Source organism: Mya arenaria, chromosome 6 (genome assembly GCF_026914265.1).
Source record: "Mya arenaria isolate MELC-2E11 chromosome 6, ASM2691426v1".
In the NCBI taxonomy this organism is placed as follows: domain Eukaryota; kingdom Metazoa; phylum Mollusca; class Bivalvia; order Myida; family Myidae; genus Mya; species Mya arenaria.
In genome coordinates, this window is record NC_069127.1 from 12757500 (window position 1) to 12781725 (window position 24226).

At 36.1% G+C, this 24226-nt stretch overlaps 1 protein-coding gene across 6 annotated transcripts in view; it reads right to left on the bottom strand.

Moving 5' to 3' along the window:
* Positions 1-24226, bottom strand: part of LOC128237325 (E3 ubiquitin-protein ligase rnf213-alpha-like) — a 106828-nt gene that overhangs the window by 76880 nt on the left and 5722 nt on the right. For 4 of the 6 annotated variants that reach the window (XM_052952735.1, XM_052952734.1, XM_052952740.1 and 1 more), the window contains exons 2-7: positions 21401-21481; positions 12908-13252; positions 10115-11538; positions 8640-8671; positions 7133-7267; positions 6131-6324 (exon numbers count right to left, since the gene is read on the bottom strand). In XM_052952735.1, the coding sequence (XP_052808695.1) occupies positions 6131-6324; positions 7133-7267; positions 8640-8671; positions 10115-11538; positions 12908-13241 (2119 nt within the window). In that variant the 5' untranslated portion in view covers positions 13242-13252; positions 21401-21481. The remainder of the gene's footprint in view (positions 1-6130; positions 6325-7132; positions 7268-8639; positions 8672-10114; positions 11539-12907; positions 13253-21400; positions 21482-24226) is intronic. The other 2 variants (XM_052952736.1, XM_052952737.1) reach the window with 2 other exon arrangements.

Sequence of the window (24226 nt, forward strand, 5' to 3'; positions counted from 1 at the left end):
AAAGGGTCTCAAAGACTTGTCTCATACAAAAATACAACAATGTAAGAATCACGGATGGTTCGAAGACAAATTGGAAACTCGGCGTTATTATAGGCAAACACGAAAAGCCAAGATCCTACATTGTGAACAGCGGAAATATAAGGCGGAGGCTATATAAAACGTTTACGCAACAGAGTCATCCCAACAGACGTACGACCCATTCGATCTACCCGACACCACCATCTTCGACGCCTCAAAAAAGCCCACCACCAAGAAAGGCCAATCCAGTACAACTCAACCGAGTACTTCGACGCCACCGAAGTCCCCACCTAGGAACGATACCACCTTTGTTACCAGATCTGGCCGTTCAGTAGTTAAACCAAACAAATAAGGCTTATGACTCTAAATACCAACATACTTTTGAGTACAATGTTCAAAAAAATTACAAAAACGTCACATAGTGCTTAAGGGGCACACTAATCCCCCTTGTGACACTAAATAACATTATTATACCTCACGTGACCTGCCCATGTTAATTTCTCATATACCCATCATGGGCAATTTCTTACTGTCACACTGACAGTACCGTTTTGACCGGTTGACATTATTACTGTCACATAGCACGCGTGTCTAAAAATAGGCATTTTTTTGGTTTCCCAAGTCTGAGGTGGTAAGCGCTTATTAAAATGTGTTGTAAATCTGGGTACAACCGGTGTTTGCATTATGTTAAGCGACATTTGCAACAAAATGACAGCTAATGTAAACAAACAATAATTACAGAATAAATTGATTAAACTTGAAGGTTGTGTAATGGTAAAAAATCTTTATATATGTATATAAATGTAACTGTGTTCGGTATAATAAAATAAATATTGCATGGCTTCCAGGGAGGGAAATACTGTTACCCGAGGCGAAGCCGAGGGTAACAGTATTTACCCGAATGTTGACAATATGTACTGTCACACTGGAAGCCATGCAATATTTATATATTGTCTATTATTCTCAAAATTTACAACATCGACATTTGTTATTGTATTTGACAGATTTTTGCTTGAGTTGATGCGCGTTATAAGATAAACAAGTCTAGAAAGCTTGTTAGCAGGTGATTCTAAAACATTGACATTAAAATCGCCAGCTATAAGTATAATGTTTGAAATACGTGTGAATGCGTTATCGATGGTCCCTTCGAAGAGTGACTAGTAGCCGTTATTATTATTAATGTTTGGGGTCTATTGAAGCCTCCGATGAGGCGTTTTGGGTGTCAATTTTAGGGAAGATTCTATAGATATTAAGGTGCATAACGCTGAGTCCAGGGTCTATGAGATCTGGAATGGAGGATAAGGAGCCACTCGATGTCGTTGATGATGGGCCAGGATTTGAATGAGCATCACCTGCTACGGTAAGTAACATTACGAAAACGTAAATAGCAACAGGGTCTTCGCAACATAACAAATCTTTTGAGAAAAATGTGTCGTAAGACCTATCATTTGGGGGCTTAGTGGCTATGGATATATCGACGTAAGATAGACAAACACTACACAGCTATGAAAAATGCTGAAAGGATATTGACAGAAACGGAAAAGCTGTAAAAAAATACCGACAAGAGAATCGACGGTAGCGGCAATTACATGAAATTTGATAAGGGTAATAGCAGTGAAATAAAACGACGACGGGAGCAGTGACAGACACAGATGAAATACGGGCACGAAAGTCACATGATACGACTACAAGCACCGGCTGACACGGCAGTGACATAAAATAGGTCAGCAGAAACATTGATGGACACGGTAGTGCATGAACTTAGACGACGAAAACATTGAATGACACGACGGTGACAACATACAACGACAGGAGCACAGACGGATATGGCAACGACATAACAAACAGCAACAGGAGCACCGATATACCACGACAATAACATACGACGAGGGGAACACTGAAGGACATGGCATTGAGATGAAAAACGACATTAGGAGCAACAAAGAACACAGCAATACCATAAAAGATGACGATGAGACCAACGACTGACACAGTAATGATATGTTATATTTCTACGGGAGGATCGCTGGATACGACAATTATATATAAACAATGCCAATAGCTAAATTGTTTTCTGGTTTGGTATAAATCATAACCAGATTTATAAAACAAAATACCGACCGACATATAGCTAAAAATCTGGACGAGCCTGAGAAAACGGACATTTTTTTAAAGAAAAACTAAAACTAAAGGAATCATCTGCTGGTCATGACCAATCACACTGTCAAGTATGAAGACCGTAGGACCAACCTTATTGTAACTATCAATTGGACAAGCTCTTTGTGTTTAAAGTCACTGCGATCTGGAAGTTATTGCCCTAAAAATCACTAGCGGCCATTACCTGGTCATAATACGCATGTTACTATAAATAGTAACATTTTACTATAGAAATTCGTTCCCGCAATTATGATTATCTACTCCGCCCGTGAGATTATCACGTCATGTCAGGGCGATTATGGCATAATTGCCTGACGAAGACGAGAACGTGCACACTGACGTCATTTTCACGAAAATAAAAATGGCCGCCGTATACTTGGTAGGCAAATATTTACACATTATTAAAAGCTATAAGGCCACACCAAATTAATGTTTCGTTCCTCGGATTTTTGCCAAAAAATATGAAGCGAGCGAGCGAAAAAAAAAATTGTCAGTTTTCATAAAAACACAAGCGAGCGAAGAGCGAAAAATATATTTTTCCTTATATTCAATATAAAAAAGAAAGATTGTTTAATATAATTGCCCTTAAACCCATTGTAATGCCATCTTGAACTGAACCTCTAATGGACATTGGGAAAATGTCGGAATACATACCATTTATTCATCTGTGTTTAGTACAAACATTATATGGATAAATCTAATTTCTTGTATAATTAAAACGTACTTTAATATGGTGATCATTCATAATAAGAAATAACCCTGCTTTTAGTAAAAAGTTTGAAACGACTGATATAAATCTACCTGAATCATTTGCAACTGTATTTAGACATACTTAGGATTGATTTTGGATTTGTAAAAAATGATCACTTACACAGGCATCATCAAACATCAGACTCAATATAACATAGACTAAATTTTGTTTTTATTATCACAGGAAATGCAATGACATGTGCTTATTAAAACAAAAAGAACAAGGGTATTTTTAGAGTACTTTTCTTTTGGTTATTTAGATGTTTTTATGCACAAGCCAATTGTATATGCCCCCCTTAGTCCGGAATAGCGGGGACTTTGACTTCCGGTCTCTCAAAACCCGGGTAAAAAACCCGACCTGCAGGGACACACTGCTGGTAAAATCCCTGCCAAATGGCCCCGCAATCCCGGATACCTATGTGAAGCCCATTCCCGACTATTTTCAATATGAAGACAAAACCACATTCACTAGGCACAGCGGGGCCACCTGAACGTAAAAACACAGCCCGTTGCTCCCGCTGTCCCCGGTATACCCCTGGAACGAGGGCGAGGGGTGGGCGGGGCAGTGGTTACAATTGACAAGTGCATTACAATCCCGGATTATGCTGCAAATAAAAACAAAATATAAGGTGATAAACTTAGGCTTACTTATGTTGAAGTATATCCAGACAATTGTTTATATCGCTATTTGTGAAAAGATATTTGTTCAAAACTGTTGTTTTGTCAGATTTTAATCAAAAATGAGCTTGATACATTTTTGGACCAAGCAATGACTCATGTTCCAGTTAAGTTGACCTGTCATCTTCAGCATCGTCGTAACGAGGTAAAATGTTGGTCCCTTGTATTATGACATGAATAAAATAGTACTAAGTTGATCATTCCGATTTCCATTCAAAACGAGTCACTAATTATGCAATATAATCGCTACCAGTCTCTGATACACATGCTTTATTGCATAATGATTGCTTTCATTAATGATCCTTTAGTGCATGAGACGATCAACAATGACTTCAAGCATGCTAAAAACATATTTATTGTCAAAAATAAGATTTAATTTCCAAACTTCGAGCCACTTTGTTTATACCGGAAGCCGCCATTTTGATTGAATTTATTGAAACCCATGCTAAACCGATCGATATACAGTATAAAAACACTACGCATCGGTAACTTCCCTTTACAAAAACACGAAAACTAGCGTAGAAAATTATACTTGATTATTTTTAGCCTTTAAATAAATTATTACCTGAAAAAAAATCTGCTTGGCGATCAAAATGGTGGTGCGGGCGCACAAAAAAATCATTATCAAATAAATAGGAGCGGTAAATCCGCGGAACAAAATATCAATTTGATGTGGCCTAAAGGGATTAAAATGGAACTATCGGTGCAATAATAGTGAAATTATTATTACCAATAATGACTCCTTCCGTGTTTCAGTAACAAGTACTACCCGATACCGTACCGGATGTTTACATTCGGTAAAGGTCATAAAGCAGTGAGACAAGGAAATCTTTTGTGTGCTCACCTATTGAAATGAACATCACAATCAGCCGATGTAAAACAGAAAATATTTGGAAAAATTGCAGGCTTATTCTGAAAATACGTACGAAAAGGTTTGCTATTTTGATTTCCGGTCACTCGTTATTTTTCGCAGCTAATGCCATTCAAAACCATTTTGTTGTATCTCATTTTTAAGACTACATGCTAATTATATGACATATTCTTCATTATTCCACAAAATCAAGTTTTTAAATCATGATTTTTTAAATCAATAAAGTCTGAATTTTATGTTACACCGAATTTAACTAACTTCTAACCTCTTTTCGGATACAAATGAAAATGCTTGTAGGAAAATAAATATTTATTAAACACATTTAAAAAAAATTGTGCACGTAGTGTTAAAAACTGTCTATTATGTAAACGTTTATCATTCGTTTTATGCAGTATTATAGAATCAAAGAATTAATAGTTTCTTCCTTTATAAACCCCGTTTGATTTGAGTGTATGAAAATACTTTGAAATTTTGTGCGCAACACATCCTCATGCTATGATATTCACTATTGGCAAATAATTTTAAAATCCGATCATGAATGAGAAAGCTATGGACCGGACACGAACTATTAGAGTACAGTAAGGCCAGGGACTTATATAAGGTTTATAGGTCCGTGGCAAGACTTCTGAAGCAACACATAATGGGTGTTGTCTTGGTTACCATGGTAACCTGCATAATACCAACTTCAGTCATGCCCCTACAGAAATATAACAAGAAATGCTCTAAGTAAAATATATCACACAAATACCTGACCTTTTCGAATCTATACTCAGTACATTTAAAAACACAACTACCTATTATGCAATTAACAATTAAAAGCTTATATGCAAGTCTGTGTTGATACCATTATAGAGATATGACATCATGTTTACAAATGTCTTCGAAGTTTCAACATTAAGAGAGCAAAACAGCCAATTAATTTAATTATATTCCACTTTTAACCGAAAACGTGATCATCTTGGTAACAAGTCAGAACATTTACTCACTGATTTATTATAAAGCAAATCAATCAATTTTTGCAGTACTGTTTTAGTTTTTAAAGCATGTCATCAATTTTTCATAAGCATACATAATTATCTGTATTACACGCCTGCCAAGACTGACAAGCTTTTCGGGCATTTCATTATGGCTTTTTCCTTGCATGACAAATTAATTTCATTTTCTTATTTCCATATGTTAAAGTATTATAAATTAAGCTTAATATCTATTAAGATAGAATTGTTTTAATAATCACAACAACCACATGTCATTTGACTATGATTAGTTTGCAATGAACAATTTTAACAAATAAATAGAGAATTGATCAATAAATAAGCATAATTTTGATTAGAAAGAAAGCACAATAGATTTTGACCAAAAGTAGGAAAAGGGATTCCTCTGACACGTGTATTGTTGATAATTTGGATTATGTTAATATTGTATATTGACGATGTACTTTGTCCATAATGTCTTTGTTTCTACATTGAAGTCACCTGTTTGTATCAGGGCGAAGACAAACTGAGTTGTTTCTAATAACCTAAGACAGACAGACATAAGTGTTTATTTTAGACTGTACAAAGATCAATTGTTCTGGACGAAGTGACCCCTACTGATGTTGCTATTAAAAACTAAATCATGCGTATACATCAATACACTTTACTAGTGAAGCAGACTTACCTTTCTTTCCAACCAGTTTTCTTTCCAAAAATAGTTTTCTGTTATGATTGCCATGTATATGATCCACATAGTGCTCATAAAGACATTTCCCATCATGCTGACGCACACAGTATTTGTAGTCTGTGGTTCTTTCAATGATTTCGTCACGATCAAATTGCAAATGGTATTCATACTCAACATATTCTTTCAACTCCCTATTTAAAACATGATAAACAAGAAATATATTTAATAAGGAGTAGCCAAACAATAATATTCTAATAAGCTTCTGAAGTGAGATTCTTATTTAAATGTAAAAGTGTCTGTGTAGGCCAGTGTATATAATATATAAAAATAATAAAGAAATAAATTGCTGTTTACATTAGGCCAATTAAACGCTTCGTAATAACCTCCAGCCTGATAGCGAAAATTGTCGATTGTCGATAAGTTTGTAAGTGTTTGAATGTCAACAATTTTCCCTGCAATTTTGACAAATTCAACCACAATTATAGATTGTGTTAATATGCTTCATAAAATCATCGGAGATTATCAGTCTATTATGGGGCAGTGAATATTGTTATTAAAACAAAACAAAAACACAAATTGAATTAGTGGTATCCAATATTTTGTGATAAAGGCATGGTCAAATATGATGGGGGTGTTAATGTTTGAAAAATTAGGGATCTCCGGTAAGATTCGCTTCATACACACAACAGTTTATTTCTTGGGGTCCTAGGGATGCATCCGAGATCCTGAGTCCCTGCTGAACCCACAATTCGGTTGCCTGAGGCTTGTAAAATTTATTCTTATCTTCAAAGAATTCAAGTGCTACAGACCCGAGGGTTTGAACTGTTTTCGACATGTTACATTAAAAATATATTTGATATGGCTTCCAGAATGGTAATTCCCTGTTAATTCAACAGGCCCAATAGGACTTCATTTTAAAACATATCTCAGTCATCGTGTAAATGACTGGATTTTAATAAAATTAGAATTTTCTTTAAATGATAATTTAAAAGCAATCACCTGACAGGCTTTGGTTGATGTTTGTAAGTGTTCCATCCACCAAATCTTTCGTCAATTTTTAAAAAGAGGTTGTCTCTGTCTCCACTCAAGAAATCCTTGGACACGAGTACATGAAAAACAACTGTTATCTTGTTTCTGAAAAGATAATTTCAAAATAAATTATAAATATATAGATGTATTTTTATAAAGTCAAGGACAAGTTGAGTATATAATAATAGTATATCATATCTTATAATAATGATTAGTTTCTATCAAGTTCCCACAGAAAAGAGTAACGATAATTGTATAAAGGTCTGACAAATAATATACGTGACATTCACACAGTTAAATGTTTGCAGAATTCACAGTTTCTAAGTCATCAAGAAAAGCTTTTGAGAATATGCACTTCTTTTAGAAGCAACGTTAAATTGATTTTAATGGTCCGATATTCCACTGACACAAACATTCTTTAAATTGGTATATTTTAATTAACGTATATTTCGTTTCCAATAAACAGCAGGGTTTTGTATTATCGTTAATAATTAAAGCAGATATACAAAACCTTGAAAGACATGGAAACTAAGTGATCTAGAGTGTGATTTTCGTAATCAAAAACAAATGTCTCCACCTCTGTGTATGGTCTCAGTATGGTGAACATTTGTGGAAAGTTATTTCAAAATCCTTCAGGTGGTTCGGGAGATATGGAGTGGACACAAAATATAGACATATGACCTTTGACCGCTGTGATGATGGCTCTGATGAGTGTGACCTTGACCTTGAACCGATCTGGTTTTAACATTCGCTCTGCACATAGTCTCGATATGGAAAACCTTTGCAGGATCAAGAGATATAGAGCGACACGATATATAGTTATATTATTGGCATAGGAGTTTTGACATCTTAACGCGACTTTGATCTTGTCCGAGCTTGTAGTAACATGCGCTCTGCAAATCGTCTCAATATGTTGAACATTTGTGATGGGTTATTTTAAAATTCTTGAAGCGGTTTATGGGGTATGGAACGGACAAGAATGTTACCATATGGCGTTTAGCTTCTAAATGTAACCTTTATATGGTGAACTTTTGTGGGAAATTATTTCAAAATCATCCAATCGATTCAAGAGATACTGAGCGGACACAATTTGTGCCGGACAGACGAACGGACGGACAGACGGACGCATAATTCTGGTTTATGTGTTGTTGTTTTTCCTTTGAAGGCCGGGGAGTTAGAAGTGTTTTTTTTTCAATAGAAAACTTAATCAAATAGCTCCTACCCCTTATGGATACAGCCCATAAATCCGCTATGTTGGCCCAGACATACAGACAGATAGAGAGACAGACAACTCGAGCAAAACAATGTCTCAACATTTATGCGAGGAAACGCAATTTGTCATTCATTTCTACCGAGAAGAAAACAGCAGTTTGAAGCCGCTATCATACATTTTGAGGGGACAATTATTTTTTGGGCGACTGGGACATAAAAACCTTGTTCATAATATTTACATAATGTAGTAAATACAAATTCATACTTAGCTTTCCGATCCTTGCTTTCTTGATTGACCTGTAATTATATAAATGATAAATGAAGCAGATGTTCAATACATAAATAAAATATAACTAGTATATGTAGTCCTTTTTTTAACTGACCATGTTAAGAGTAGGCACAAATAGCTTTATATTTATTTAAAGTTAATGGACAAATATATTTGAGGTCATCAGCAATTTTCTCGAAAAAAAACAACATGTTAATAAACGTGATTATGTTAAAACACTAGAATTCCGCGAATCGGATCCGTGGCATGTCGGAAGCTTTCATCAATTTTAAGTATCGGTGACCGTGACATTGACATACTAGCCAGACAATCGATATTGGGCATCTTCTGACTAAGACAAAATTCAGTCGATAAGTCAGATAAAATAACAAAGAGAAAGCTGTAAACATGAAGCGACGCAAAAAGGGGTTATTTACTACTATCTGCAAAACGTGGAATTTTAGACTGTCCCCTTTTATTATGATTTTCCGGAGGATATTTTCGGAACGCGCACGCACTTCTCTCGCCTCACAAAGACATGCTGTGCGAATGAACTGAATAGTTTTGTATATATTTTGAAATATTTGTTTGTTAAAGTAGAACATGCCGTGAATAACTAGTATTTCTTAGTTTGCACTGCACAGAGTATCGAATCATTCGTATTTAGACCACATCTGTTTTCGATAGGTAACGCGCTACAAACTGTAATTCCGACCTCGCTGGTTTCATCCCCATAAAGCAATGGTCTCGAACCGAAGGCACATTTGTATAACATGCACAAAAGAACCAGTGGTGCGTTTTGTAAATCCAAGGTTTGTGGATTTCTTAAAACATAAAATGCATGATTGAAAACCGGTCTATGAAAATGCAGGTTCGCGATTTGGCTAGGCATTGTGTATAAGGAAGCTAGTAAGTAAGGTAAGGGGATGTTGCTTGTTTTTTCCAGTGACACCAGTTTATAAACAAATAAAGTAACCGTTAAAATTACCTTATTACGGATTAAAATTTAACACAGAACAGTTTATAACGACTGTTTTGATCAAGGTTAAATGTTGAAAAGTTACACCAGCAGCTCTCGGTTGAATAGTTAGGCAACTTTGACAAAGACATTGACTGCGTTATGCAACTAGAGGTTCAGGGTAGATAAAGGATTCGCATATTTAACTTTACAAAATGTAAACACGTAACAAGGTTACACTGTGCAATTTGCTTCCAATCATTTCAAAAAACAGACTTGTCAGTAAATTTAGCTACTATTCATATGCTTGTTTAAAAGTGCATATTGTATCAGTTGCGGAAATAAAACATTTCATTAAACAATTCTGATGGAGATTCATACAATAACATACACCATTAAGAATTGAAGGATGACCCAATTGTTAGATTGATTATTGATTTACATTCCTGAAGCAAGAAGATCATTATACATTTAATAGTTAAAGCTTACTAGTTACACATACAAGTATATCTACCTGCTCCTTTTTCTTTTTTGTATTGCTGGAGTCTCCATTTGTTTGTGTTCCTGTTTGTGAAGATGAGGAATGTGATTTTGGAGAAGCATTAATTTGTTTCGAGCTGTCCAGCTGTTCATCCTTCTGCGTGTCTGGACTGCTGTGTGTATTGTGCTCTGCTGAAACATTGCTTTTTGTAATGTCCTTAAAGAAACTAGCCATGTTCCGTCCTTCAATTTCTTTATCACTGGTATCAATATTTGTGTTAAATGAGCTAGACTGTGTGTTTCTTTTCCCAAAAACCATCTCCTGTTGTTGTAGATTTGCAATACCCTGATTTTCTGCATTTGAATCTGTACTTTCATTGTCTATAGCATTGAAAATAGCTTGTTCCAACATCTTCCTTTCTGCCATTGTCTTGTTCCTTGTTGTTCTGTCTGTATTTTCTTCGTCCTTTTTATCAGAAGACAAACTGTGTTTCTTTAAATGTTTTTCTTTCTTTTTTTCCCTCTTTTTCATCCTTTTGGCTTTTGTCCCTCTGTTAAGATTTCCTTTAGTTCTCTTTTTGCCATGTGCCATCTGTTGTGTCTCTTCTGTGTCATCATCTTTAACAACTGATTTACTACTGTCCGAATAAGTGGAGTCATCATCGGAGCCTTCACCATCCTTATCTGATTCATCGTTTGGTATTTCTTCACTACATGAGGCTTCATTTTTTGTTTCATCATGAGTTAAGTGTGTATCCTTTAAAAGCTCATCGAGCTGACTTTCAGATGTATCATTTCCAGCTTTTGTATGGCCAACTTCAGCTGAAGCACTATCTTTGTGAATATCTGACTGTTTTAATAAATCTCCTCCTTTAATTTCATTTGGTGGCAAACAGTTACTATCATTTATGTTTGCTATTGTATTTGCTTCATCTATCTTACAACCAGGACCATCTTGCATTAACGTTTCCTGTTTACTTTCATCGATTCCATCATCTAGGTTGACAATACATACTTGATTGCCCCTTGGAAGATTAGATATATTTATTGCATCGTTTGCAGTGTTGTTTGTTGCTTTTCGGCCGGCCGAATCGACCTTTTCATTGGGTTGGGGGTGTTCTTCCTTCAGTTCAGGAATCGACGTCTCCCCTTGCAGAATTCTCTCTTCACTTGGTCTATCTGCCTCTGGCCCATGCTGATTTTGTAACCTTTGTCCTGGATCTTCAACACATAAATGTTCAATGTCCGTGGCTGAATCTAGGATTTCTGACGGTGTCCACTTAATTTCAGTGCTTAAATCGTGTCCTTCAGTCTGCTCTGATGTGGGAGGTTGGGAATGATTAGGGGCAGATTGTAGCTGCTGGACATCATTCTGACTTTCACCAACACTGTGTGTTGTCACAAAGATACCGTTAGACTTGTCCACAACACTTGCCTGTAGTTCTTGAGCATCAACTGCTAGAAGAAAAAAAGCTTTATTCTATTCCTTTCTTAATTGTAACAAGAGTGTCATGATGGCCCTAAATCTTTCACCTGAGTGGAAGTTTTAAACCTTTGTGTTTTTTATAAGAATGAATGACAGTATTGGATTAAGGAAATGAAACTTGGAGGGTTTAAACTATGAACGAGAATTGTGAAATGGTGTAGTGGTTAAGGTCATCCAAGCACAACATTGATATTAGCTTTCAAAACTGTTAACATGATCCAAATTGCATTGCTGTAGCTTCTAAAATAAGAAAATATGACACAGTCACAGTATAGCTCATCTGAGGGCAACATAGATATGTTTTGTAAAACAGCACACATCACCTTAATTACATTTATGATATTTCAAAAATAAGAAGGTCAAAAGGTTACAGTGAATATCATCCGAGCACAACATTGATCTTTGTTTTCGAAACTATAAAGATAGATAAATGAATGGACGGACAGACGTTCTAAAACATCTGATTGACCTCCATTTTGGCAAGCCAGTCATGCAGGCTCGGTCAAATTGCAAAAAAAGTGATATAAAGATATAACGATTAATTGAAAGAAAAATGTCGAAAATCTTTTTGGGATATTTAAGGATTTAATGTTATAGTATTGTCGTTCATCGGTGTATGAAAACGTTTGGTCAGTACACGGTTAGTGAAGCCAAGAATATCTACACAATTATTCGTGAAATTATCAATTGTTTTCATACACAGATGAATTAATTCTAAAATATATAATGTTTATATCAAAATTCAGTATTTGTAACGGAGATTTCTTTACAGAATTCTATTCTTGACAGGTGCGAATGTTAACCATATCAAATGAAATTATATGGAATCCATATGTTCACTCAATGAACATTCCCTGAAAATACATGCAATTCATATACTTAAACCACTGATTTTACTGAATAGCCATCATTCGACTTCGAACTCCACACAGTTATTCCGGACAGTTGTGGTCATACATCAAGACTAGGGTTTCCCCCAGTCTAAATATTGTCGTCAAGAACATTGTTTTAAAAACAATTGACATCATTATACTTCAAAACATATGTGGTCAAAATACGCATACATGATATACCAGATGTTATAAAAAAAATAAACAGCTGCTAAATGGGGTTTGAATGAAAATAACCATGACTTTTTTTAAAGGGAAATTCTTTGCAGTGGTTTTTGCTATCGCAACAAACAACACATATTGGATAAATGTTATTGAGATTTGTTTTGACAGATAAATTCATAATTACATTAAACAGACCCCATCTAATTTTCATACTTATGTCTTAAGGATATCCTCTGAAACTCGCTCACAATGTTGCATAAATATATTCGAAAATATGTTGTCATACCTTGCTTTGTGATTGGTTCGACGTCCAATCCACACTCAGGACAGAATTGTTCTCCTGGTGAAAGTGCAGTTCCACATCTCCCACACTTTTCTATATCAGGCGATTGGACTTCAAACAACTTAACATCAACTTGTTTTCCACAACTGGTGCAGAACTTCTGTGTTGTCCTAAGTTCGGCTCTACAAGGAGAACCGCTTTTATTTTTACCATCACAGATGATGATAATAGAGGACGAGAGATGGTTGATTGGAGTGTCAATCGTTTCACACCCACACTCTGGACAAAACTTCGTCTCCACCTCCAACCCACATTCCGGGTTGGAACACTTCTTCATTTCGTTACATCCTAAAGTAGACAAGAGTTTATAAAAACAATCAAGCAAAACCTTGTTATGTTTTGTTGATAATAAAGCTTATACATCTACATCTAAGATTCTAACGCAATCATTTTCAATTTGTTACTCTAGACAAAAACAAGCGCTGACACAGCAGCGTATAAATACAACCGAAAGGCCTCGTTAGACGGATATACATTAACAAGAGATGTTTGTCAAACATTATGCCCCCCCCCCTGAGCGCCATGTTGTCAGGATTATATGGGCCATGGGTGCAGGCATTGTCGAGTTATCACTTGGACAACTTTTTACCATTCAAGGTCACTGTGACCTTGACTTTTGGCCCGATGAGCCCTAAAATTAATAGGGACCATCTACTGGTCAGGCCCAACCTCCAAGTCAAGTTTGAGGGCCATGTGTGCAGGCATTGTCGCGTTATCACTCGAACAACCTTTTACCATTCAAGGTAGATGTGACCTTGACCTTTGGCCCAATGACCCCCAAACTCAATAGGGGTCATCTACTGGTCAGGCCCAACCTCCAAGTCAAGATTGAGGGCCATGGGTGCAGGCATTGTTGAGTTATCACTCGAACAACCTTTTACCATTCAAGGTCACTGTGACCTTGACCTTTGGCCCAATAACCCGCAAAATCAATAGGGGTCATCTACTGGTCAGGCCCAACCTCCAAGTCAAGTTTGAGGGCCATGGGTGCAGGCATTGTTGAGCTATCACTTGAACAACCTTTAACCATTCAAGGTCACTGTGACCTTGACCATTGACCCGATGAGTCCAAAAAACAAAAGTGGTCAGCTACTGGTCACGCCCAACCTCCAAGTCTAGTTTGAGGGCCATGGGTGCAGGCATTGTCGAGTTATCACATGGACAACTTTTTACCATTTAAGGTCACTGTGACCTTGACCATTGGGCCGATGACCCCCATTACAATACGGGTCTTCTACTGGTCAGGCCCAACCTCCAATTCAATTATGAGGGCCATGGGTGCAGGCATTGTTGAGTTATCACTCGGACAACTTTTTACTATTCAAGGTCACTGTGACCTTGACCTTCGACCCGATGAGCCCCAAAAACAATAGGCATCAGCTACTGGTCAGGCCCAACCTCCAATTCAATTATGAGGGCCATGGGTGCAAGCATTGTCGAGTTATCACTTGGACAACTTTTTACCATTCAAGGTCACTGTGACCTTGACCTTCGACCCGATGAGCCCCAAAAACAATAGGCGTCAGCTACTGGTCAGGCCCAACCTCCAAGTCAAGTTTGAGGGCCGTGGGTGCAGGCATTGTTGAGTTATCACTTGGACAACCTTTTACCATTCAAGGTCACTGTGACCTTGACCTTTGGCCCGATGACCCCCAAAAACAATAGGGGTCATCTACTGGTCAGGCCCAACCTTCATGTCAAGTTTGATGACCATACGTCTAAGAGTTGTTGAGTTATCACTCGGACAAGCTTTGGTCTACCGACGGACCGACCGACCGACCGACCGACATACCGACATGCCTGTGCAAAGCAATATACCCCTCTTCTTCGAAGGGGGGCATAATTAGTATTTGGGCCTAAATGGACAGTTAGCATTAGTATCTAAAATATGTTCATGTAAACATACACATGCAATTTTTGAAATATTGATCGCTAACATTTTGAAACAGATGGAGAGGATATAAATTCGTGCATGTTGATTGTTCGGCATTTAATTAACATGTAAGTATTTATACAAATTACATACTTTTGGAGGTATTTTTCCAGGAGTCAAATTTTCACTGTATACTTAGAACAACAAAATTGGTATAAAACACAATAACCTTTTATGTTAACAATATCGAAGATAAAAAACAACTAGAACTCAATAACTGAACGATGAATGTAAATGACTTGATCATGTTTAAACGTATTGAAATCCTGGTATTCATTATCAATAAGGGTCATCCGCTGGTACTGCTTAATATAAATGGGTTTCCTTTGCCCAAGTGTTCATCAGTTGTTGCCCTAGACCTTAGTTCTGGCTTCCATAACTTTAATGTTGATATTTATTTTTTTGATGTTTACAACGCATTAAAGTTATGGCGTAACCCCCATAGTAAAGTCAACCAGAATCAATTGAGTGTGATGATGCAATGCAATCACATGACCATGATGACGTCGATGGATTCTATTTATAGCATCGGATTCACATTGTTCATTTAGTTGAATCCAATTGCAGTAAGGCTGTAAATACCTTTTGATAAGTAAAAACAATTTATTTATTCCAAATTTGTTATTAGTTATTTATTAATTATTCGAAATAGAAAAAATAACAGCAAAATAAACACTAGGTCACATGGGTATTTTCTGAAAATCTTGGTGTCACGTGATTAAATTTGAACACAACTATGACCTAGATAAGGAATGCTTGTAATAGGATTTATTAAAATGCTAAATCAACTATCTTTAAAGCGTTTTTTGGTTTTGAAAATGAGTTTGTGAACTACATTTTACTTCATTAACCTATGGATACAGCTATTTTGTCTGTACAATGCATACAAGTGAAATAACAGCGTGACATAAAAATGTCACGAATTCTGGTAGGGTTTGGATACGGCGTTCTCTTCAGCGAACACATCCAAAAAGGTAATATATAACGTGTTCGCTGAAGTTCTTTAGCTACCTAGACCTTTGACCCACTAACCTCAGAATCGTTATGGTTCTTCTGCTGCTCATGACAAACCTGCGTACTAATATTTATAAGAAAAGCTACATAAACAAGTCTAGTGGTCGAAAGTTTAAAGGTTAATCACGTACAATGGCACAAGTTTAAGGTCATTGGGACCGAGCTTTCTTCAGTTATTGATATGATAGCCTATCGTTCTTGATTAAATTTACTGCTTAATCATTAAGAATTGCAGATTTACAATTTAACAGCCATGACGTCACCATCTGGTTCCCCGCCTGCTGAAACCACATTATAATTTAAGTCAGTAAGAGCATATTATATAAAATCTTAACCAGAGCTATCTTTGGATGTGTTTAGAAATAAGGACTATAACATCGGGGAAATAAGGCATGCATTTTCTTTTTAGTTTTTAAAAGAATAGCGCAGTTCTGAATTGAGTTGAGCAAACACAAAATATTGTGTATATTTGTACAATTTAAGTCAATACCTAAAAACTATATAAAATTATAGAGGGTAGAAAAAAGGAATAACAAAGCCATATCCCCGTCTAGTCGATATGAGCGTTAACTTCGCCTTACGACAAAGGATAACTATAAAACTATCAACAATACCTAAAAAAAAATTGTACCTAAAATCATGGTTCCTGTGCACTGCACTTCTCCTTCGTGAGATATATCTGTATATAAAGTTTGAAGTAAGTACCTCAAAGGCTTTTCAAGTTATGCTCCGGACAAAAAAAAAAACAAGTATGCACATGAACAAAGGGGAATAACTAACAAAAGTACTGCACCCAGAGCTATGGTTCTTGTGCACTACACTTCTCCTTAATGAAATTTCTTATGTACATGTATATGAAGTTTGAAGTCAATACCTCAGACGTTTAAGATATATGCTCTCGTCAATAAAAAAGGTAAATTTAATAAAGGGCAATAACTCAAAAATGATACTCAAGTCGGAGCTATGGTTCCTGTGCACTGCACTTCTCTTCAATGAAATATAATGTAATTGAATTTTGAACTCAATACGTCAAAGACTTTTCAAGCTGTGCACCGGATAAAAAATAAGTAAGAAAATTTACAAAGGGCAATAACTAAAACATATACTGCAGCCAGAGTTTATGTTCTCATGCATTAAACTTCTATTGAATCTATATATGACGTTTGAAGCCGATACCTCACAGACTTTTCAAGATATACTCCGGACAAGACTGCCCGATGGAGTGTAGCAAAAAGTACAAATTATAATCAAAGGTCAATAACTCCATACATAAATTCAAGAAATAAGGTTATGTTAATTTTGCACTACACAGTCAACATGTGTATAAAGTTTGAAGCCAAAACCTCAAAAACATATGGAGAAATGGAGAAAAGTAGACTTGTCCCGATGTCCCAGGACGGACGGACGGACATACGGATGAACGGATGGGACAAGGTGATTCCTTTAAAGCCTACACCACAACGCTTCCAAGAAATACTCGCTCTGTTCGCTTGCTCCGTCCTTCTCAACCAAAAATGATTTAACTATTACAATGTTATTTACAATTTGACTGAGCATACGCCATTCATAAATTATACTTGGTAGTTCAGCATACTTGTAGTATCACAAAATTGCCTATTTCTGGACAGTTCCTAAAGGTTCGGCAACCTAATAAAATTGCGTAACAGGACACGGTTACAGTACTGAACCGACCAATGCCTTTCGTAAGCATTCGTTTAATTCCGCTTAAACGGACGCTCTTGATACAGGTGTGATTGATACAGGTGTGAACATGAAAACGTAGATCATTCGAAAATGTTCACTCAAGTCCCTAGAGGTATTTTTGTGCATTTTTTGTCCATGGAGTTTCTTGGTTTACATGTGTTGGAGATGTCTGAAGTGTATTATTAGCCATGGCGGACATCTGGAATCATGCAGGTATCAATGGTAAACAAGACAACAGTCAATATGGCCTCCGTTTTCTGAGCATATTACTAGTCTTACTATATGTATTATTACTATTTAACGCACACATGTATTGACTTTAATGTTGGTACTAAGATTTATACAGATGTCAGGCTTTCTAACATAATGCCCATTAAGGTCACCAAAGGTCAAGGTCATTTCAAGGTCGAAATGTAAAAAAGCCCTAAAGAAATCAGTTATTTATCTCTTATTGTTTGTAATGAATTTACAAACTTATGTAATATTCAATTAAAATTGAACAACAGACGAGCTAATGGAGAACATGCAACGTGTTGTTGGGAAAGGTTTCCTGATAAATACATTAAGTGACATGCTAGTCAGTATGATTGTAATATTTATTTGTCATATATATGTATTTTCATTGCTGTAAAACATAACCGATGCTCATACCTACTGTCGTTGCAAACATTTATTGAAAACATGTTTTAATCGGGCTCATGGCAAGAAGGAGAGAGGTTGGTCATTGTACCCCTAAAAACTGCTTTTCTCTATAACCAAATAGTTGTTGCTTTTTGTAATAACAAACCACAAACATTACATATTTCTATATTATATGAGCCTTGTTGGTATGAATATACCCTGTGGGTAAAATATGCATTCCGAGACTTCCGTTTTAAAGGCAAACATGGAAAATATGTATATAAACATATTTTTGGACAAAAAACGTAATTTGCTTTTCGCTATAACAAACAATATTTTATGCATTCTGAGCATTTTTTTAAAAACATAAAATGTTCAACATGTCCATTTAGAGCCAAGCAAATCCATGAGCAGCTCTAATAAAGCGCACGTAGTGCTGAATAGACACATGTCGGGTATAATAAAGCTCATGTACAGCACCAATTTAACCTACTCAGACACAAATAGACCACATTTTAACAACCAAATATTTCAGAACCAAACAAACATATGTCACCTCTAAATTGGCCTACTCATTGCCATACAGACTGTTTGGAAACCATTCAAAGCCAGGGAAATTCATGGTCAGCTCTAACAAAGCATACTCATTGCCAAATATACCACATGTCTGCAACCATAAAGATCATTTAGAGTATATATGTGCAAATCTATCTTTTACTACTGAGTGCCATACACACCACATGTTGGCAACTATAAATCCTTGAAGAGCCAAACAAACACATGTGCAGCTCTAATTTAGACTTCTCATTTCCGAGCAGACCACATGTCGTCGGCAAACATAAAGCCCACAAGAACCAGACAAACACGTGTTCAGCTCTAACTAAGCCTCCTCAGTGCCATATAAAACACATTTTGGAATACAGGTAATGCTATATCTAATACTTTGCCCAATAAGTCGGGTGGTGGTCCCAGTGATACTGTTTTATACAATGAACTTTGCCTAGAACAATATTTCATGACTGTAGACTGTATTGCCAATGTTGCCTCTTTAAAAAATGAGAACACATTAAATCTAATAGAGATTATCTACAGAATTATTTTGCAACAACCTTTTAACCAAACTCGACATGAGTATTGCTAAGGAGATTTAGACCAGCAATCTCGAAAATTAATTAAACAAAATTATCTTGAAAAGAAGAAAATAAAACAGAAAATCAATTTTTACGGTACTTTCGTGTTTTAGCCTTGAAACGACCTTGACTTTATCCATGACGTGGTCAATGTTAGAAGTCAATTTGAAGTGCATTATTTGAGAAGTTATATGAACGTTATTATTCACTAGCATCTTTTTACTGAAAATTGCTATATTCAAATAAAACATAACTTATTTTGCTATGTCGGCAATCTTGGGTGACATTTGGTCCGCTGCATGTGTTGGCAATTTATTCCACCAGTTTCATATACTACAGACTTTTCCGAACAATTTGGTATTTAACATTGCTTTTTCTACTTTTCCCAAAACAATCAATTATTGTGACCCCATTATTAATTAATATCAATGGTTTAAACTACAGGTGGTATGTAACCTTAATTACATAAATGACGATTGTGCATGTTCATCAATATGTACATAGCGCCGTAGCTACACTGAGGCACACCGAGGCAGCTGGTTCGGTTAAAATTTGGGGAGCAAAAATAAAAGATGAATAAAATAAGATGAATAAAATACAATGAAAAATAATGAAATCTACTTCTGAATTCGAGAAACGACTATAGTGTTACATTTAAGTATGTAAAATGAGGTATCAACAGACACTGAGGCAAGTAGAGTCACCATCCTCGCCGTCAGTTTCATTGTTGCTCTCAATATATACAATGTATTGGCATTCATAAGACCGCTGTCTGTGAACTTGCAACCTAACGAGTGTGGCTTGTTGCGGGCTCACATTAAAGCTAACAAACTTGCTAATATCATCAGAACTTTACGAGCCAAATCCGACTCTTGAAAATATTTATGACAGGTCAGTAAGAATAGCTATACAACTAAATATAGTGCCAATGAATTCACGGATGGTTTGTTGAAACATCAAGGTGCAAGTGCTGGTGAAAATACATCAATTAATGGTCCGTTAACAGCACCTTGCTTCTCGTTTTCCTTAACGACTTGAAGACATTTTAGACAGAACATATTTGTTACCTGGAAATCATGACCACCTTACGTGTATCACTGAAGGCAAAATCAAACAAACAATTCCAAACGATCTTTCTATGATAAAAGCCAATTTGAAATCGAAGTTATAATATGGAAACACTCTAATGGGTTTTTTTAAAATGTGTCCTTCAAACATTTGAAATTTATAACGAAAACGTCTTCCAAAACAATAATGCAAATATTCAGGTAATTTTAAGTTCCTGTTTGTGCAAACACAGTTAAAGAGTACTAAAAACATGGACAAGATTAACTATGATATACTCTCATCTAAATGGTTTGGCTTTCATGTCTGTTCATAAAAAATCCGGATGGTATAAAAAGATTAGATAGTATATATATATTCTGCTAGTGTGGGATTCCTCCGGACAAAGACTAATTGTTTTGGCTTTTGATTCAGAAAAAAAACCCACATCTAGTTTATCTTATATCAGTGTTTGCTGACTTAATTTGCATTACAATAACCAGAAATAGTGCCCCAACACCCTCCTATACTGCCTCGGTTTAAATATGCCTCTGGCTACGGCACTGTTACATTGACAGTAATGTTGAGATCATACCTGTTTAAATCCTGTAATGAATTACACTTGAAATACAGTGAACAAATGTGTGCACATTACAATTAAATGTCCTTTTTATGTCTAAACTATTCATTTATCTTAAACTAATTAAAATCACTTATCTGCTCGTAGTCATAATAGAGATCATTTGCCTATTGCGTTTCACAAACACAGATATCGATTCAGTTTTTTTAAAACGTTATCTGCACAATACTGATAGAAGAAATGCACTCTGTGCACACACCGCAATTTGATATTTTTCAGAAACTTGAAAACGAAAGTTGAATTTACAAAAGAAGTGTTATTTTCTAAAAAACGTACTTGTATGAATAATTAGTTTAAAGAATAGAAATTCGTTAGTTATTTCATAAGAGGTAAAATGAAATATTACTCACGTTCTTACAGAATGATTTCTTGCTCAATAATGTGTCTATGCTGACTTTCTACTGCGAACGTATGTCCTTGAAGTTCGTTTTCTGAAAATGAAACTAGGAAGATATTCTAGTGTAATTGCGTCCCTATAAGAAATCTCCGAAGCATTATCTCCCCTGACAAATATCGGAGCGTTATCACACGGATGCACTCATTGTATGGTCTGAAGTGCTTAGTTTAGTTTAAACATATTTATTTTACAACGAATGCTGAAACAAGTTTTAACAAAATTATATATATTAATCACTCTCGTTTGCCCGATTTTACGCGAGAGTGGAAGGGAGGAAACCGGAGAACCCGGAGGAAACCCGTTTGTCCGGCTTGGTGACCACGAACCGAACCCAGGTCGCTTAGGTGAGAAGCGAGTGCGCTAACCACTGCTAACCGGATAACATATATTAAATAAGATCACTGATATAGATAAACTCATCATTGCATGTGCACGGAAAAGGCATGTTCTAATAATGGCTATCATTGACAATATTTTTTGTCATATATTTTTATGAGTACTCTCTTAAAAATATGAGTTGAGTTCATTTGTTTCGAGTAATTGACAAACCAGGATGGAAATTGAAAAATGTCATTTATTCACATTAAATGACGTATATCGTTACAAACGAACAATATACATGGCCGAAACAAAGTTGGAGGTAAATAAAACGCCATCCAATAAAACATATCAAATAATACAGAATGCATTATGTAAGACAAATGGTTAGATAACAGTAAAGCAAATGTAAGATAACATTATAGCAAAAAGTAAAAAGATAATAGAAAAAGAATATCAACACACACAGGCATGGTGTTTAAGTGAAAATGGAAAGGACCTTATTAGGTATATAATGTAAAACGCACTGGCCTATAGATTGGGTGAGGTAGGGTGGGATAAAAAAGCTTATGAAAATACTGCGTAATTCAGGTTGGCATAAGTTATCTGTGAAATTATTGCATTGTGTTATCCGCAAGATGAGATGGTTAAATAATACTATCAAAATTGTAAACTCGGTACTAGTAATTTACTACGCAATGCGTTATGTCCCATGAAAGTATCATAAATAAATTTATTTCTAAGGCAATAAATTAAATTTTATGAGTACTCTCTTAAAAATATGAGTTGAGTTCATTTGTTTCGAGTAATTGACAAACCAGGATGGAAATTGAAAAATGTCATTTATTCACATTAAATGACGTATATCGTTACAAACGAACAATATACATGGCCGAAACAAAGTTGGAGGTAAATAAAACGCCATTAGAAACCCCAACCTCAACTCAATCGCTATAAGAGAGTGACAGTGTAGTCAATCATGGACGACAGAGAAGAAGCCCATAACTCCAGTCTCTAATCCATGTACCAGGCCTACAAATCCAGTCTCTGAATAGCAATAGCATATGAAAGAGAGAAAGAGCCCACAACTCCAGTCTCTAATCCATGTACCAGGCCCACAACTCCAGTCTCTAATCCATGTACCAGGCCCACAACTCCAGTCTCTAATCCATGTACCAGGCCTACAAATCCAGTCTCTGAATAGCAATAGCATATGAAAGAGAGAAAGAGCCCACAACTCCAGTCTCTAATCCATGTACCAGGCCCACAACTCCAGTCTCTAATCCATGTATCAGGCTTACAACTCCAGTCTCTTATCCATGTAACAGGCCCACAACTCCGGTTTCTAATCCATGTACCAGGCACACAACTCCGGTTTCTAATCCATGGACCAGACCTACAACTCCAGTCTCTTATCCATGTACCTGGCCCACAACTCCAGTCTCTAAGCAATGTATCCGGCCGACAACTCCAGTCTCTAATCCATGTACCAGGCCTACAACACCAGTCTCTAAACCATGTACCAGGCCTACAACTCCAGTCGCTAATCCATGTACCTGGCCTACAACTCAAGTCTCTGAATAGAAATAGCACATAAAAGAGAGAAAGAGCCCACAACTCCAGTCTCTAATCCACGTACCAGGCCTATAACTCCAGCCTCTGAAAAGAGATAGCACATAAAAGAGAGAAAGAGCCCACAACTCCAGTCTCCTATCTATGTACCAGACTTACGACTCCAGTCTCTGAATAGAAAAAGCACACAAAAGAGAGAAAGAGCCCACAACTCCAGTCTCAAATCTATGTACCAGGCCCACGACTCCAGTCTTTGAATAGAAATAGCCATAAAGGATAACCACAGGCTCCCACAGTTGTACTCTACAATAGAGTAAAACAACACTATGCTCCAACAACTGTATTCTACAACACAGAAATACAACAACAGGCTTCAACAGCTGCACTCTACAACAGAGAAACACCACAAAAGTCATCTACAGCTGTACTCGACAAAAGAGTCATTTAACAATAGCCCAAACAGCTGTACCCCACAACAGCGTAATACATTCATAGGCTCCAAAGGCGGAACTCAACAAATGAGTTATATAACAACAGGCTGCACCCGGTGTTCTGTACAACATTTATTTCTAAGGCAATGAATTAAAAAAAAAATATATTTGATAACCAATTGACTTTCAATAGCAGACAATGAGTGAATCTGTGTAATATATACCTGTTATCTTATATCCATGTTTATATATAATATAAAGATGTGTTTTCAAAATTATAAGAAAGCAAAAACATTTCTCTTTCATTCATAAAAACACCTTAATAAATTATTTAAATTTTCTATATATATTCATTAATTTGCCTATAATTTTAAAAGCGTGTTTGTTAAGTTCTTACATTAAAGGCGATTACTCGCCTTGATTTTGAGCCGGATTCCCAATTTTACGATGTAAATATT